Source organism: Corythoichthys intestinalis, chromosome 17, assembly GCF_030265065.1.
Source record: "Corythoichthys intestinalis isolate RoL2023-P3 chromosome 17, ASM3026506v1, whole genome shotgun sequence".
Taxonomy (NCBI): domain Eukaryota; kingdom Metazoa; phylum Chordata; class Actinopteri; order Syngnathiformes; family Syngnathidae; genus Corythoichthys; species Corythoichthys intestinalis.
Window position 1 is genome coordinate 6,924,045 of NC_080411.1, and position 18,903 is coordinate 6,942,947.

The 18,903-nt window shown below is 40.4% G+C and overlaps 1 protein-coding gene across 2 annotated transcripts in view; it reads right to left on the bottom strand.

Annotated features, from left to right (window-relative positions):
- Nucleotides 1-18,378, bottom strand: part of lmnb1 (lamin B1) — a 37,657-nt gene extending 19,279 nt beyond the window's left edge. The window contains exons 1-3 of one of the 2 annotated variants that reach the window (XM_057819591.1): nt 17,834-18,378; nt 6,016-6,172; nt 2,410-2,535 (exon numbers count right to left, since the gene is read on the bottom strand). In XM_057819591.1, the coding sequence (XP_057675574.1) occupies nt 2,410-2,535; nt 6,016-6,172; nt 17,834-18,189 (639 nt within the window). In that variant the 5' untranslated portion in view covers nt 18,190-18,378. The remainder of the gene's footprint in view (nt 1-2,409; nt 2,536-6,015; nt 6,173-17,833) is intronic. The other variant, XM_057819592.1, reaches the window with a different exon arrangement.
- Between the last annotated feature and the right edge of the window lie 525 nt (nt 18,379-18,903).

Consider the following 18,903-nt stretch of genomic DNA (forward strand, 5'->3'; position numbering starts at 1 on the left):
AGGGATAGAAAGTAGTTCTTAAAAGATAAATGTTAGTACGAGTTATAATTGATATTAAACCCCCTCTCAATCTTGAAAACAAACCGATTCACTTCAATTCAAACTTCAAGTTGCCAGAAGAGGGCGTGGTTTCACATCTCAGATCAGTCCCTCAACAGCTGGCCCGCATTGGTTCCATCATTATTAACTGCCTTTGAGAGTGCCTTTAAGAAAAACTAACTGCGTATTAAAGTACAACGAGTCCACATATATTAACAACAACTGCCTTTGACAATAAAGAGCCTTTGAGAGTGCCTTTAGGCAACGAGTAAACCAATCATATATAGAGCCTTTGAGAGTGTCTTTATGCAATGGGTAAACCAATCATATTTGGACACAAGACTCATATAATGACTGAACCAATAAGATTGCAGGCAGTGTGTCTCCTGAGAGCAGGGGCTGGCCACCTCTGTTCCCACGTGACATGTGCCAATAAATAGCCGGACATTTCCGGGCCACGTTAGAGTCTGTCGTGGATTAACGTGTGATCGCTCGGCTTGGTTCCTTGGATTCTCAGACCTGGAGTGCGGGCTCTCCACTCATTGTCAACAGGTATGAGCTTGATTCATTACCAGGGAACTCGTTGTGCTTTAACTTTGGCGTGGGGGTGTTAGCTTTGACAACTATACATCTAGCGCTATTGTTTCTTGTACTTGTGTGTGTTTTAACTGCATCATGGGGGTTATAGACGTTATCAGTGACAATCTAGACCTAGCGCTGTGGTTATTCTTTCTTTTGCTTGCCTTTGTATCAATAAAACTTCCTTCCTTTGCAATTTCTAATCAATAAACATTGTCTATTTAGCAAAAGTGTGCCGGTTGCTGACTCACTGCGAACCTGAAACGAAATTTCCTTCGCAAAGGTGTGACTTCGCAAAAGTGTGACCGGGAGATTTCGTAAAAAAATTCGTAAAACACGAAGTAAGAAACATGTTCCGTATTATAGACCCCAATCACATGACGTTACAACTCCGCCCCCCTGACTGGTGCCGCCATATTGTCCGTCAGCTCATAGTGTTTACATATTACCGCTACGTACATTCCTCCTATTAATGCGTGTTTTTCTGCTTGTGTAAGGAATCACCGCCTAGTAAACGAACCCCAAAACCTTCCTGACAATCGTTAACATTGATTAATCAAAATGGTGAAGGCATGTGTGGCGGTTGGTTGCAGTAACACAGAAGATAAACGGTCATTTTAGGAGCTGCTGTGTGCCCATTGTTAAAAGGGTAAATCTCTAAAGCAGCACGGTTTGTTTATCTCGGTCCATGATGCGTTTGTGTCGACAGCCGTTAGACAGCGGCAAAAACATCAATATGATGCCAAAACGCAGACATCATCAGACGGAGACTACGAAGCTCGTCGCCACGGTCGCGCTGCAAGAAGGTGAGCGCAACAACAGGTGTTGTGCCGAAAAATAGCCGCCCTGCGTGAAATGTCCCCCCTGACTGGAGCGCCCACACGGAAAGGACTTTCTTGCACCGCGAATATGTATTATTTTACGCTGCTTGAACTAATAAATGTCATACCTGTGTGATTGTCATTGGGATATGGTCGTGAAAACCTGTAGACTAATACATTTCTGTTCAAAGATGGTTATGTGGCCCAGTCCTCGACCACGATTTGTTACTAAAATACAGTACTACTATTTTGTGTAATTTATTTAAAACTGATGTTGCAGTCGTAAATCCATTACTGTAATGCGTCCATGAAAACATTTGATGTTTTCACGTCAATAAAGCGTTATAAATAAGCGCTCCCGTCAGGGGGGACATTTCACGTCGGGCAGCTATTTTTCGGCACCCAGCGGCCCATTGTCGATCAAGTTTCAAATCGTGACAACAGTGACGCTCAGCTGACCAAATGTCGGTTTATATTCGGGCCGGTGACGATTTTGGTTGGAAATTTTGTGGTCTCAGGACGAGCTCTGACGCACGGGACGGGACCGGACGGGATGAAACATCGGTTTGGGCATTAAATATGGATCTGGCGAGTGGATCGACTGAAGCTTTTCCAAATAACGGCCTTTATGCAACTCATCCAATGAGTTTACAGCGTCTGAAAGCACCGGGGCTTCCATAATTTGCAAGTGAATCCACCTTTAGAAACTACGATCATTGACAATACAGACACACAATGACGGACAATATGGCGGCAAAATACAGCGATCACGGTCTATAGAGTGCTCTAGAAGAAATGAATTTGAGTAAAAAACTGTCTGATCAATATACATCAAAGATGTTGAGATATGATCACTGACAAGGAGAATCAAGGTGAACTGCAATACAGTGGGGGGAGCATGCTCCAAACATAAATATTATTTTACCCACAACACCCTAACAGATCATTTTAAGCACAATTAAACGTTTACCTCCTGGTGCAGGGTCTTACGAAACTCCATCTCCTCTTTGAGGCTCTGATGGCGGTTTTCTAAGTCCACCCGAAACAGCGTTACATTAGCAAGCTCCTCCTTGGTTTGAGCAAGAAGACTATTCAACTGAAGAAGAAAGTTAAAAGATTCGGAATCTTGAATCAAAAAACAAAGAAATCATCATACAACCCCTAGCAACAAGTATGGAATCACCAGTCTCGGAAGAGCACTCACTGAGACATTTTATTATGTAGAACAAACTCGAATAAAAAGCTTGAAAAAATAATGAATTACGGTAGTTCAAAAGTGCAACTCCTTGGCATTCAGAAACACTAAAAGATATAAACATTGTGGTGGTCAGTAAATGTTACTTTTATAGAGCAAATGCAGGGAAATATAGAATCACTCCATTCTGAGGAAAAACACATGGAATCATGAGAAACAAACAAAGAAATAACAATCCAAACACATCTCTAGTATTTCGTTGCACCACCTCTGGCTTTTATGACAGCTTGCAGTATCGGAGGCATGAACTTGAGTATTCTTCATCAATTTGGTGCCAACTCTCTTTGATTGCAGTTGCCAGATCATCCTTGTAGATCGGAGCCTTGCTGTGGACCATTTTTTTCCCAATTTCCACCAAAGGTTTTCAATAGGGTTGAGATCTGGGCTATTTGCAGGCCATGACAATGACTGGATGAGTCTGTTTCAGCTCTGTGGCATGATGCATTGTCATCTTGGAAAATGATTTAATTATCCCCGAACATATTTTCAATTGAAGGGGTAAGTAAGCTGTCCAAAATTTCAATGTAAACTTGCGCATTTATTGAAAATTTAACCACAGCCCTCCTCAGTGCCTTTGCCTGACATGCAGCCCCATATCATCAGGGACTGAGGAAATTTTGATGTTTTTTTCAGGCAGTCATCTTTGTAAATCTCACTGGAACGGCACCAAACAAAAGTTCCAGCATCATCACCTTGTCCAATGCAGATTCTTGACTCAACACTGAAAATAACCTTCATCCAGTCATTCACAGTCCATGATTTCCTCTCCTTGGCCCATTGCAATCTTGTTCTTTTCTGTTTAAGTATCATTGATAGTTTCCTTTTAGCTTTCCTGTATGAAAATCCTATCTTTAAGCGATTTTGCACAGTTCTGTCATATACAGTGGGGCAAATAAGTATTTAATCAACCACCAATTGTGCAAGTTCTCCAACTAAAGATTAGAGAGGCCTGTAATTGTCAACATGGGTAAACCTCAACCATGAGAGACAATGTGGAAAAACAAAAACAAAATCACATTGTTTGATTTTTAAAGAATTTATTTCCAAATTAGATTGGAAAATAAGTATTTGGTCACCTACAAACAAGAAAGATTTCTGGCTGTCAAAGAGGTCTAACTTCTTCTAACGAGGTCTAACAAGGCTGCACTCATTATCAAGGCAAGGCAAATTTATTTATATAGCACAATTCAACACAAGGCAATTCAAAGTGCTTTACATCACATGAAGATCATAAAAATCACATTTAAATCAATAAAACCGTCAATAAAACGGTACAATTATCAGTATTAAAACACCTTTGTCCACAACCTCAGTCAGTCACACTCCAAACTCCACTATGGCCAAGACCAAAGAGCTGTCGAAGGACACCAGAGACAAAATTGCAGACCTGCACCAGGCTGGGAAGACTAAATCTGCAAGAGGTAAAACAGTTGGTGTAAAGAAATCAACTGTGGGAGCAATTATTAGAAAATGGAATACATACAAGACCACTGATAATCTCCCTCGATCTGGGGCTCCATGCAAGACCTCACCCCGTGGCGTCAAAATGATAACAAGAACAGTGAGCAAAAATCCCACAACCACACCGGGAGACCTAGTGAATGACCTACAGAGAGCTGGGACCACAGTAACAAAGGCTACTATCAGTAACACAATGCACCGCCAGGGACTCAGATCCTGCACTGCCAGATGTGTCACCCTGCTGAAGCCAGTACACGTCCAGGCCCGTCTGCGGTTTGCTCGAGAGCATTTGGATGATCCAGAAGAGGACTGGGAGAATGAGTTATGGTCAGATGAAACCAAAATAGAACTTTTTGGCAGAAACACAGGTTCTCGTGTTTGGAGGAGAAAGAATACTGAATTGAAACCGAAGAACACCAAACCCACTGTGAAGCATGGGGTTGGAAACATCATGCTTTGGGGCTGTTTTTCTGCAAAGGGACCAGGACGACTGCTCTGTGTAAAGGAAAGAATGAATGGGGCCATGTATCCAGAGAATTTGAGTGAAAAATCTCCTTCCTCCTTCCAAGGGCATTGAAGATGAGACGTGGCTGGGTCTTTCAGCATGACAATGATCCCAAACACACAGCCAGGGCAACAAAGGAGTGGGTACGGAAGAAGCATCTCAAGGTCCTGGAGTGGCCTAGCCAGTCTCCAGATCTCAACCCCATCGAAAATCTGTGAAGGGAGTTGAAAGTCCGTGTTGCTTAACGACAGCCCCAAAACATCACTGCTCTAGAGGAGATCTGCATGGAGGAATGGGCCAAAATACCAGCAACAGTGTGTGAAAAGCTTGTGAAGAGTTACAGAAAATGTTGGGCCTCCGTTATTGCCAACAAAGGGTACATAACAGAATATTCAGATGAACTTTTGGTATTGACTAAATACATATTTTCCCCCATGATTTGCAAATAAATTCTTTAAAAATCAAACAATATGATTTTCTGTTTTTTTCCCCCACATTCTGTCTCTCATGGTTAAGGTTTACCCGTGTAGACAATTACAGGCCTCTCTAATATTTTCAAATTGGACAACTTGCACAATTAGTGGTTGACTAAATACTTATTTGCCCCACTGTACCTTGACTTCAGCTTCCACCCATTTCTTCTTCATTTGTCTTGTTGTCCATCTTCTGTTTTCAAGACATATGGCCTTCTAGTTGTTTGTCATGACCTTTGGATTTCTTCCTCAGTCTACCAGTACGCTTAACTTTAACAACCTTGCCATGCTGTTTGTACTTGGTCCAGATTTTTCATACAGCTGACTGTGAACAGCCCACATCTTTGGCAACCATACGTGTAGCGTTACAGTCTGTAAGAAGTTTAAAAATCCTCTCCTTGGTCTCAAGAGAAATCTCTCTTGTTGGAGCCATGATTCTTGTGAATCCACTTGGTCCAGCAGCCCTCGAAGGTGTGATAACTGCACTGTTTTTAACTGCTGACTAACAAGCAGATCTAATCTGAGGCAGGGCCAAATTAAGGAAAGGAAATTGACTGGGTTTGTCTGTATTTTCTACTCAAAATGGAGTGATTCCGCATTTTTTTCTTCAGAATGGATTGATTCTATACTTATTTCCATGCACTTGCTCTATAAAATTAAGTTGACCATCGCAATGTTTCTATTCATTTCTTTGAGTGTTTCTGAATGCCAAGAGGTTGCACTTTTGAAGTAATTAATTATTTTTCCAAGCTTTTTATCAGAGTTTGTTCTACATAATAAAATGTCTGAGCGAGTGCTCGTCCGAGACTGGTGATTTCATACTTTTTGCTAAGGGTTGTAGTATTGACATTTAAACTTTGTACAACGAAAAATGTTTCGAACCTCACTTATTTCCCTTTGCAGCTCAGCAATGTTGGCCTCCAAGTTGCTCTTTTCAGTTGAGGACTTAGTAAGCAGGCCTTCTTTAGTGATGAGCTCAGCTTCCAAGTCCTTCAAGCGGGTGTTTGCTTCTACTACCTCAGCTTCCCTTTTATCGTAGCTGTAAACATAGTTAAACCCTTGAGATTGACTGGAGGTTGCCCTTAACCGCGAAAAATGAGGGACGACTAAATGTAACAGGTAAAATTGAAGCAGGCTTTTTGTGGGGGGAGGGGGGTTTGACCAGCCTTGTGACAGGAAGAATATAAAAAGACACTTTGAACTCTAAACAGATGCTTTCATCTGACACAGACTCGTGCACAGATGACCCGAGTGGTGCTCAAGCATCTACCCTTTTGCCCTGGATGACAAAGGGGCCTTTTCTTCTGGAGGACTTTTATTTGTCCATTGTTATTTAAGAAATAAAAACTAACCCTAAAGTGTTTTGATATGTGATGGGTAGGGGTGCATGTAGGCCTGTTAATTATTCTCATAAATTATTGCGATATGCGATATTATTGCACCCCCCCCCCCCCCAATTTTTTTTAAACAATTTACAATACCAGTGAAAATACAATACTCTTAAATTCAAACATACTTTTTAAGAAATCACAACTAAAAACAATAGACCATGCCTCTTAAGTAAAAAACAACAATATTGTTACCGCACAGAAACACAGAATAAATAAAATGTGTTTAAAAAAATAAATAAATTGCACTTAATAACTTAAGCATTTAGGCAAATGAAAACTTTTTCCGTCATAACCAGAGGCGTCGCGTCCCATTAGGCATACGCAGGCAATTGCCTAGGGCCCCCAGCCAGCAGGGGCCCCCAGAGGGCCAACAGATTTGGCACACAAAGATTTAGCACACTCAGCTTCACTGCACTGTCGTAGCTACAAGTATTGGGAGTGATTCAATACTATGGAACAGTGCCGGCCCAGGCCATTTGGGGGCCCTAAGCAAAATAATGCAGGGGCCCACATTTTTGGCCCACCATTTTCGTCACAGTGTACTGTGAAACCTATACATGCAATCCAAGCCATACGTCCATATTGTGTATATTAATCAGATTTTGTTGCACTGCATACTTCAAACTTCTCACCCCAAATGATTGTCAGTAATTACAGTAGATAGTAGAGCTGAAACGAGTACTCGAGCAACTCGAGTAACTCGAGTTTAAAAACTGATCCGAGTAATTTTATTCACCTCGAGTAATCGTTTATTTTGACAGCTTTAAGCATCACGTTTTGCTCGGACTACTTTTAATGCGGGACAACGCGCTGTCACGTGCGGAGAGGAAGAAGGAAAAAAAAAAAAACTTACTGCAGCCGACAGCCGCCACAAACGACGCCGACGTTGCTAAATACTAGCCCGCACGATGCTACGTTGGTACAGGTGGCTTCTGATGTGTCTCATAGAGATCACATGTATGTTGAACTAGATGCGAAATGACAGACTCGGCCGCGTCTGGGCAGCGTTAGTAAACAGCCGCCATCTTAAAGCAGTAGAGCGCTAAGCGCTAATAAAGAGCGCTAAGCACTAATAAATAAGATTAACGTTACTGTCGCTACTAGCTCACGTAACGTTAGCCCTGCAGAGGGCTAGGTTTCAATTAATTATGACCACTGTCGATGCGTGGCTAACGTGTCTTACATACAGGCTTTAACATAACATAGCATTGTGGAGTGATGAGGGTGTAAAATAAAAACTTAATCATGCTAACTATCAATTTTAGCTCAGTAGTCATTGCTGGATAAAACACCAAGTAGCACTGGTCCCTAATGTGCTCCAATACAGCCTGTATCATACATTTATTTTGAACACTGCAAAAACTCAAAATCCTATCAGGACTTACAGTTTAGACTAACTTAAAACTTCATTAGAACTTAAAATGGCTTGACACAAAGAGAAATTCAATTGAAACACGTGGGAAAAAATCCTAACTTTTAAGTGATGTGTGTTATTAAGCGCAACGGCATTTTTAGGTTATATATATATATATATATATTTATTTTTTTTTTTTAAATAAGATCTAAATGTTTTTGGAGTGAAAGCAGTGAATTAGTCTTTTTTTTTAATTCTAGTTACATCTGAGATGCAATTGTTGGCTGTTTTCAACAATATACATCGAAAATAAAGACATTGATTGACTGAAAATGGTTCAAGATTAGATGAAATGTCTTGTTTTCTCATGTATATTTATAATTGCTCTTCACCTAAAAATATATTTGTTTTATCCGATTACTCAATTAATCGATAGAATTTTCAGTCGATTACTCGATTACTAAAATATTTGATAGCTGCAGCCCTAGTAGATAGCGCTAAACCTTTTTCTAAAAGAGGAAAGAAAGAAGTTAAGGAAGAACTTTTATATTTTGAAGCTTGTAATCAAGTATCAAAACTCACAAAAGTCAAATAAAGCAAACTGTAGTAAACAAAATAGAACATAAATTAAACAATTGCCAGATTGGGGGCCCCCTAGCGGTCAGGGGCCCTAAGAAGCTGCATTGTCTGTGTATAGGCTGGGCCGGCCCAGCTATGGAATCATTTGGCAGATTATCGAACAATTTTGTTTTCAATCCCAATTAGCATAAATGTTTAAGCAAGTCCAATCAGTTTTAACACTACATGTATGTGCAAAGAATGATTCACCAAGAACTTTATGAAAAGTCCTTGCTGTAATATTTTATGTTGGTTTTCCGTCTGGAAATAAAAAAAGAAAGCAAAAGACTAGGAGAAAAGGAAGCAAGACAGCGGTGAGTGTACTATGTTACTGTAGTTTTATGTCCTAATGTAGTCGAAGCACTGCAGACTAGTAGTAGTAGTAGTATTTTTATGTCCTAAACCAATTAACTGCCTTGACTTGTTGTAACTAGCTTGTTGGCGTTTGCTAACAGCATTGCAGCATGCTAGTGTTTCTTCATACATAAAGTCCACCTTACTTGCACATGCTCAAAGGGCCCCATGTTGCCTGGGGCCCCCGGGGACCCTTGCGACGCCTCTAGTCATAGCTTCTGCAATGGAGTTCGATTGGGATGCAACAATACAGTTAAGTCATGGTTCGGTACGATTTTTGATACGAGGGACACGATTTTTCGATCCAATTCAATATATTTAATGCTCTCTTTTTTTTTGCTAACGAGCAAAAATTAAATTGCCATCATATAAACATGCATTTTAGTGCATAATATTTAAGTGCTTACTTCTTACTGATCTGAAGGAATTTTGTATAAAAGTGCTGAGAACAATCTTTACTGTTTGTAAAGTGAGGCAGGGCACACTGTTGATTGCTACAGCTCTCTTAGCAGCTAGGTTTACTACATGAGCAAGACATCCTGTTTGTGGTCCGAATCCATCTGTGTCACGTACTGAATTAACAATATTTGCAACATTATCTATAGTCACTGGTATGGATTGATTTGGCCTTCTTAACCTCCATTTAGTCATGACAGTTTAGAATTCATCGATGTAGTACATGGACTATGTGTCCCATAATCACTCTGGGCTCACGTAGCCAATGGCATGGGACGTAGCACATCTAGTTTGCCATTTCATGATATCTAGTGTGTACGCGCATTAAAAAAGTTAGCAAGCGCCACTGAAGTCACGTCTGCTCATTTCTACACAACACCAGCGTAATGACAATCGACTTTCATAAACAGGAGGAGTTTGAAGCACAACGCTCTTAATTTCATTCAGCTGTTCGTTGTCAAAGCGAGGTTGTTCGTAGCAGCCAAGTCGGTAACAATGGTTTGGTGGACTTCGTTGTGCCGAAAAATAGCCGCCCCGCGTGAAATGTCACTCCTGACGGGAGCTCCCACACGTCAACAACACCGGCGCGCCATAGATGGCCCACAATCACTCCGGAGCACTGACGCGGCCGGTATACGTTGAACAATAGGATATAACGGGAACGACTGGCTCCGGCGCTAGTTTTTGCCGGACCTAGAACGAAGATTGGAACTTTTAACAGCACGTCTGGCGCACGCGCACACGAGGCGATAAATCGCAGCGGAAAAATTACCACCTTCATTTTTATTTATCGCGCGAGAAATGGAATTATTGCATATTGCGACAGGTGTAGGTGCATGATATCCACTTTTTAAAACCGATACCAAAATCGATAATTTCCTGCTCCTCAAGACCGATACGATAACCGATAATATATATATAATTATTCAATGTATATTCACCTGAGTTTTTGAACACCTGTAGGTGAAAAATACTAGTGGTCGATTCAGCATAGATTTGCCTTTGACCGAACCAGAATTGTCGCGATGAAATGAACATTATCATAAGGAACAAAACGAAGACAAGAACAATTTTGACTTCAAATAAAGTGGCCATATTAATTTTTTCACTTTAATTTGAGTCAATCACAATCAGTCATTATTAGAGATGTCGGGATGCCGATCAATCGGGTCCGATCACGTCATTTTCAAACTATCGGAATTGGCTAAAAAGTATCGGACATGCCTTTTTTTAATACAGTATATATATTAGGGCTGTCAAACGTTTAAAATTTTTAATCGAGTTAATTAGAGCTTAAAAATTAATTAATCGTAATTAATCGCAATTAATCGCAATTCAAACATGCCATATTTTTCTGTAAATTATTGTTGGAATGGAAAGACAAGATGGATATATACATTCAACATATGGTACATAAGGACTATTTGTTTATCATAACAATAAATCAACAAGATGGCATTAACATTATTAACATTCTGTTAAAGCGATCCATGGATAGAAAGACTTGTAGTTCTTAATAGAAAAATGTTGTACAAGTTAGAGAAATTTTATACGAAAACCCCTCTTAATGTTTTCGTTTTAATAAAATTTGTAAAATTTTCAATCAAAAAATAAACTAGTAGCCCGCCATTGTTGATGTCAATAATTACTTACTCAATGCTCATGGATGCCTATAAAATCAGTCGCACCCAAGCGCCAGCAGAGGGCGGCAAAACTCCATAAAACACAACAAGTGAGCGTTTCAATGTGTACTGTCATTTAAAACTCTCTGAGCGGGGCATCTGCATTAATTGCGTCAAATATTTTAACGTGATTAATTTAAAAAATTAATTAACGCCCGTTAACGCGATAATTTTGACAGCCCTAATATATATATATATATATATATATATATATATATATATATATATATATATATATATATATATATATATATATTTTTTTTTTTTTAGGGCTGTCAAAATGATCGCATTAACGGGCGGTAATTAATTTTTAAAAAATTAATCACGTTAAAATATTTGACACAATTATCGCACAAATGCCCTGCTCAAACAGATTAAAATGACAGCACACTGAAATGTGTACTTGTGTTTTTCGGAGTTTTGCCGCCCTCTGCTGGCGCTTGGGTGCGACTGATTTTATAGGCTTCAGCACCCATGAGCATTGTGTAAGTAATTATTGACAACAATGGCGGGCTACTAGTTTATTTTTTGAATGAAAATGTTACAAATTTTATTAAGACGAAAACATGAAGAGGGGTTTAAATATAAAAGTTCTATAACTTGTACTAACATTCATCTTTTAAGAACTACACGTCTTTCTATCCATGGATCGCTTTAACAGAATGTTAATGTTATCGCCATCTTGTTGATTTATTGTTATAATAAACAAATACAGTACTTATGTACCGTATGTTGAATGAATATATCCATCTTGTGTCTTATGTTTTCATTCCAACAATTATTTACAGAAAATATGGCATATTTTCTAGATGGTTTGAATTGCGATTAATTAATTTTTAAGCTGTAATTAACTCGATTAAAAATTTTAATCGTTTGACACCCCTAATATTTTTTTAATTAAATCGTTTTCTAATTGTATTTAACGTTACAGTCAAAATGTCTAACACTCATCCAGTCTTTAGTTTTGGCTGAAACTAGGGCTATCATGTCGCGCTCAGTCTATAATGGCACCGTTTTACGTATACACAGAGTTAAAAGGCAACGTTAACGGAGAGAATTTTGACAGCCTTTGAAGCTTTTTCTTAATTGGCCAAAGCCTTACAATCCCTCTCTCAACAATTAGAAATATCGTGGGAAGCAATGTGGGGAAGAACGGTAGAAGTTGATTTTTTTCTTAACACCCTCTTTTATTTCCCAACGCAGAGAAGATATATCAATTGGTACCACTGCACACAGTCATGGTTGCACTTCCCATCATGCATTTGGGCAGAAGTTAAATGGCTACATTATCATTTACTGAAAGCTCAACAAATACACTAGATGGCAATATTTAGTCACAATATACAAGGTTACATTTATCCTTTAAGAATTACAAGTCTTTCTATCCGTGGATCCCTCTCACAGAAATGTTAATGTCTTAGTTAGGGCAGAGGGCAACAGATTTGGATTTAAAATGTCCTGGTATTTCAAAGCATTCATGATGCCATGCACCCTAACAAGGTTCCCAGGGCCTTTGGAAGTGAAACAGCCAGAGCTTTTTGGAACCAAACACTCAAAGTGGGTCTGGCGTGCCACGAAAGATGCGCATGCTGAAAAGCACCTCATACCCACTGTGAAGTATAGGGGTGGGTCAGTGATGCTGTGGGGCAGGACATTTTAAATCAAAATCTGTTGCCCGAAAGCTGAAGATGGGTCGTCACTGGGTCTTTCAGCAAGACTATGACCCTAAACATATGGCCAAACGTACACAGAAATGGTTCACCAGACACAAAATCAAGCTCCTCCCATGGCCATCTCAGTCCCCAGACCTTGTTTTGTTGGTAAAAGGGGGTTGTACGAAGTATTAACACCAGGGGTGCTTATAATTGTGACACATTATTTGATGTCAAATAATTATTTCTTTATGTGGGATTTTTCCCCACTGAATAAATGCACTTGTATTGAAGGTTGGATCCGTCTCTTTTTTTCCCCCCATTAATGTCCCATATCATTTGAATTAAAAAATATATATATTAGAAGCTAAAAAACACATCTTAATCAGGGGTGCCAATAATTATGGAGGGCACTGTAGATGTACAGTCCATTCTGACTGGGTTTCATTCACCAACGGAAAAATTTACAGTATTCACAGAGTATGTGATGTTAGTAAAAGAAGAAAATGTGTTAGTACTATTAAAACATTTACAGCATTTTTAAAAATTAATATAAAATATTTTTTTCTGAATATTGTTTTTTTTTTTTTATACTAATCAAATATTTTCAACCCTAACATTTATGTAGTTTTTGCACATCAAAAATGCATTGATTTATTCTAGTGGTGCAACGATTACTCGATTAACTTGAGTAATTCGATTAGAAAAAAAGCTTCGAATCAAATTTTGCTGCTTTGAGTGTTGTTAATTTCAGTGGCGTTGTAATGGTTTCTTTGGCAAGTCGGGGTTACTGTTCATTTAGCTTTACTGATTTGGGTGGATACACTGCACTCTAGTGGCAAAAGTGAATATGACATAATTCATTTCACATGGTTTATATTCCAGCTCCTCTCTGTTAAAACCAACACAAGATAAGTTTTTGTTTAACCTTTCCAATGATGTATCACACATGCCCAAGGGTGAAAGTGGCTAGAATTTCTTGCCGGAACTCTCCGACGTGAAGGTCGCCACGGAGACAGTAATTTTGTTTATTTATTTAATTTAATTGGGGCGCTGTCAAACCTCCTCAAACTACTGAAATGCAAAGAAAACTGTTTTAGCACAGTTATTTCTATAACACATGCAAAAACTGGTTTTTCATTCATTTTCATAACATAAATGAACAAATATAAGCAGGGAGACGGTGCTTTGATTCCGAAAATATGACAGCAACTGTCAAAACGCTATGTAAAAAAAAATTTTAAAAATGGGGGGGTTGTTCCTATCATGTTTTTTTTCTCCCGATCCGATACCGATCGTTTTAGTTTGAGTATCTGCCGATCCCAATATTTCCCGATCAGACTTTTTTTTTGCTCCTGATTCAATTCCCATCATTCCTGATAATTTTTCACGATCTTATACATTTTGGCAATGCATTAAGAAAAAAATGAATAAAACTCGGACGAATATATACATTCAAAGACACAAATCTACCTTTGCTTATTTTGATTGAATAAAAGTTGCTTATTTTGATTGAAGTTTTTTTTTTTTTTTTTTTTTTTTTTTTTTTTTTTGGTGATCATTCAAAATACCTTTTTATTATGACAAAGCAGCGAACAGGAAGGGATTATGGGGGGACAGAAGAAAAGAAATACAAGAGAAGAAGGAAAAGAAACACATACACAAACAACAACTAGATATACATTGAACATCTAAACTAGTTACTAATATGCTGGTGCTATCGTCAGCGAGATGTATTTCCGGTTTACACCATGTGGGGGCCTATTGGCCAGTGAAAGAGGAGAATGGGGGTGGGGGTGTCTATAAGCCTATAAGCTAAGTGATTGAAAGGGGTAGAGTGTACACAAATCAGTTCTGTGATCTAGAACCCAGTAATCGTGTGAATCTCTTATGAGTAAGCCCGTTGGCGACCAACCCTACGCCGCCGCATCGCCAATCCCGGCACCGGGACCCCCGACCCGAGAATGCCCTACCACATCCAGCAGCACGCAGGCCCCACCGGGCGCGCGACAGCCACGCAGACGGGCGGAGAAGCCGCGCGGGCGCCAACCCAGGGCCACAGCCCCCACCCAGCCAGCCCGGGGAGGGAGGGAGGGCGGGCGCGGGGGGCCATGCGCAGCCCATCCCTCCTCCCGCAGCCCAGCAAAGGAGCCATCGTCCCCCCCCCCGGGACCCAGGGTGGTCCCCCGGGCCACCCGCGCACCCATCAACCGGCCTTCAGGGATGGCAGGAGGGGACGCACCACCAACCCCACGCCTACACCCACCCCCGCCCGCCCACCCGGGCCACGAGCCACAGCCCCCCAACCGGCACGGCACGCCACGGGACCCCCAGCGGCCCACCAAGCCCCAGGCAAGGCAGGGTCCCCCGCCGGTGCAGGCGACACCCCGCTGATACACCGGCGCCCAGTCAGCGACCCGCGATGGAGCGCAGGGCGGATGCCCAGCCAGAGAAGAGAGGGGAAGGCGGAGGCAGGAGAACGCCCAGGAACTGCCACGGGGCGATGCAAGATCGGAGACCCGACCCCCCAACCTACTCCCGCGGCCGGCAGCCGAGGCAGAGGGGAGGCCACACCCCAGGAGCCACGCCATATAAAAAAGTGTGGGACCCACCTACCACCCTATTACTGTGGCTGCCAGGTTCCCGACTGGCAGCCATCACCCAGCACCGTGATGGGGGTGTGAGGGGAGGGTAGTGCAATGTATGCATTAAAATAGGAGAGCTTGGCTTGGGGCAGTGGGACCGCAGCATGGAGCTTCTGCCCAGCCGCCCGTCCCACCGCCCTTTGCCAGAGGTCTCCTGTGGAGTATGAAGTTTTTTTTTTTTAATTGAATAATAAAGACACAAATCAACCTCCATAGATTGAAGCAACTTTTTTTGATTGAATAAAAAAGACAAATCTACCACCATAGATTTGTGTCTTTATTATTCAGTCCCAAAAAAAGTTGCTTCAATCAAATAAAAAGTTGCTTCAATCAAAATATAGATTTTCAATCAAAGAAAAAGTCACTTCAATCAAAAAAATGTGTTTGAATGCAAAAAATAAACTTGAAACTCAAAAATATATATTTGAAAACTATTTCTTTGATTGAATTTTTTTTTTTTTATTTGTGTCAAGTTTTATTTTTGATTGAAACAACATTTTTGATTGAAGTCATGCAATTTTGAGTTTGTACCACATTTTGGCTAGGACATTTATGTCTTTATTAGGCAATCAAAAAATAAGTTGCTTCACACAAAAATATATATATACAGTTGTGGTCAAAAGTTTACATACACTTGTGAAGAACATAATGTCATGGCTCTCTTGAGTTTCCAGTTATTTCTACAACTCAGATTTTTCTCTGATAGATTGATTGGAACAGATACTTCTTTGTCACAAAAAAGATTCATGAAGTTTGGTTCTTTTTTTGACTTTATTATGGGTGAACAGAAAAAAGTGATCAAATCTGCTGGGTCAAAAATATACATACAGCAGCGCTGATATTTGGTAACATGTCCTTTGGCCATTTTCACTTCAATTAGGCGCTTTTGGTAGCCATCCACAAGCTTCTGGCAAGCTTCTGGTTGAATCTTTGACCACTCCTCTTGACAGAATTCGTGCAGTTCAGTTAAATTTGATGGCTTTCTGACATGGACTTGTTTCTTCAGCATTGTCCACAAGTTCAAGTCAAGACTTTGGGAAGGCCATTCGAAAACCTTAATTCTAGCCTGATTTAGCCATTCCATTACCACTTTTGATGTGTGTTTGGGGTCATTGTCCTGTTGGAACACCCAACTGCGTCCAAGACCCAATCTTCGGGCTGATGACGTTAGGTTATCTTGAAGAATTTGAAGGTAATCCTCCTCTTCATTATCCCATTTACTCTCTGTAAAGCACCAGTTCCATTGGCAGCAAAACAGCCCCACAGCATAATACTACCACCACCGTGCATGACGGTAGGCATGGTGTACTTGGGGTTAAAGGCCTCACCTTTTCTCCTCCAAACATATTGCTGGGCATTGTGGCCAAACAGCTCAATTTTGGTTTCGTCTGACCACAGAACTTTCCTCCAGAAGGTCTTTGTCCATGTGATCAGCAGCAAACTTCAGTCGAGCCTTCAGGTGCCGCTTTAGGAGCAAGGGCTTCCTTCTTGCACGGCAGCCTCTCAGTCCATGGAGATGCAAAACACGCTTGACTGTGGACACTGACACCTGTGTTCCAGCAGCTTATAATTCTTGGCAGATCTGCTTTTTGGTGATTCTCGGTTGAATCTTCACCCTCCTGACCAATTTTCTCTCAGCAGCAGGGGATAGCTTGCGTTTTCTTCCTGATCGTGGCAGTGACAAAACAGTGCCATGCACTTTATACTTACAATTGTTTGCACTGTTGCTCTTGGGACCTGCAGCTGCTTTGAAATGGCTCCAAGTGACTTTTATGACTTGTTCAAGTCAATGATTCGCTTTTTCAGATCCATGAATGTATATTTTTGACCCAGCAGATTTGATCACTTTTTCTGTTTACCCATAATAAAGTCATAAAAGAACCAAACTTCATGAATGTTTTTTGTGACAAAGAAGTATCTGTTCCAATCACTCTATCAGAGAAAAATCAGAGTTGTAGAAATAACTGGAAACTCAAGAGAGCCATGACATTTTGTGTATGTAAACTTTTGACCACAACTGTATATATTTAAAAGAAAAATAAAAAACGTTGTTACAATCAAAAAAAAAAAAAAAAAAAAAAAAAACGACTTAATTAAAAAAAAAAATTAAATCAAAGAAAAATAGTTTTCAAATACATATTTTTGAGTTTAAAATTTATTTTTGCATTCAAACATTTTTTTTTGATTGAAGTGACCTTTTCTTCGATTGAAAATATGTATTTTGATTGAAGCAACTTTTTTTTGGATAGAATAATAAAGACACAAATGTACCTCCTACTTGCCCCCCCGCCCAAAAAAAAAAAAACTGCCAGTGTAACACGTCCCCCTTGAACAACATTTGCTTTGACACACGTCACTGGTTGAACTTTGATGTTTTTATTTATTTTTACGAAGTGTGTATTTTAATTTTAAACGATATGGACAAGTGACAGCTAGCTTAAGTGTAAAACATTTAGCTAGCCTAAATTGCATTATTTTTAAACAACATCTCGGGAAATAAAGACTTTCGCCCTCAGTTACCTTTCGTCATAATAGAAGATTTACTTACCTCTGTAACAGTTCTTTATGCTCAGATTTGAGTTTTCCCAGTTCAATCTGTAGCCAGGCTCGATTCATAGAAGAATCATCCAAACTCTTTCTGGCATCGGCGAGCTCAGTCTCATACGCGTCTATTTTCTTACATAACTGCCGGGTTTTCGCCACCTCTATTTGAGTCATTTCTAAGTTGATCTTATCCTTTTCAGACTCTACATTTCGGACTGTGTCAATGTACACGGCCAGACGGTCATTGAGGTTCCTGAGCTGTTGTTTCTCTTGCAATCTGGTGATTCTTTTCGAGCCGGGCGGTACGTTGCCTCTGCACGTGCTTCTTTGGCAAGTCGGAGATGCCGTTAAGCTAGTCATGATTTAGCTTTTCAGAAAGGCTGTCAAACTAACACTATTTCACTTAAGTTTCGCAGTGCCTGATGATACTCCTCCAAATGATAGGAATTTCCTGCTCAGCAGTTCAAAGAAACTTTACGTTGCTTAGAAATAAGCAATGGCAAAGCTCGACGCGTTTTATCCTTTCCATTTCGTTGGGTTTGTTTGAAAAGTTCATATACGCTCTCTGGTAGTTCACTTGGAAAGGCGGAGTCTTTATTGTTCAAGTTTAGGATTTCTGATGCGTATAAATTGAACGTACCCTGCCAGAATGATGATGGCAATGATGATGCGCTTTACAAAAAACAAAGTCCTTTAATCATAGGCGGAGTTTGACTTTTGGGCCGGGGGGGGCACAACAAGTTGATGACCCCAAAATGCAGTGTCAGCAATAAAATTAACTTACAATAATATTTATAAACAGAGGCGTAGCAAGGGTACCCAGGGGCCCCAGGCAACGAGCAAAATGGGGCCCTTCGAGCGTGTGCAAGTAAGGGGGACAGTTGGACTTGGAGCATATTTAATAAAAGTCTAATAACGCCTCGCTCTCATAAAGCGCTTTTTAGGACACTCAAAGTGCCCCCCCCCCCCCCCCCCCCATTGCATCATCCATTCAATCCACACTCAGTGGATGTAATCTTCTATTGTAACCACAACTGCCCTGGGGGACAGGGCCGGTCCAGCCTATATGCAGAC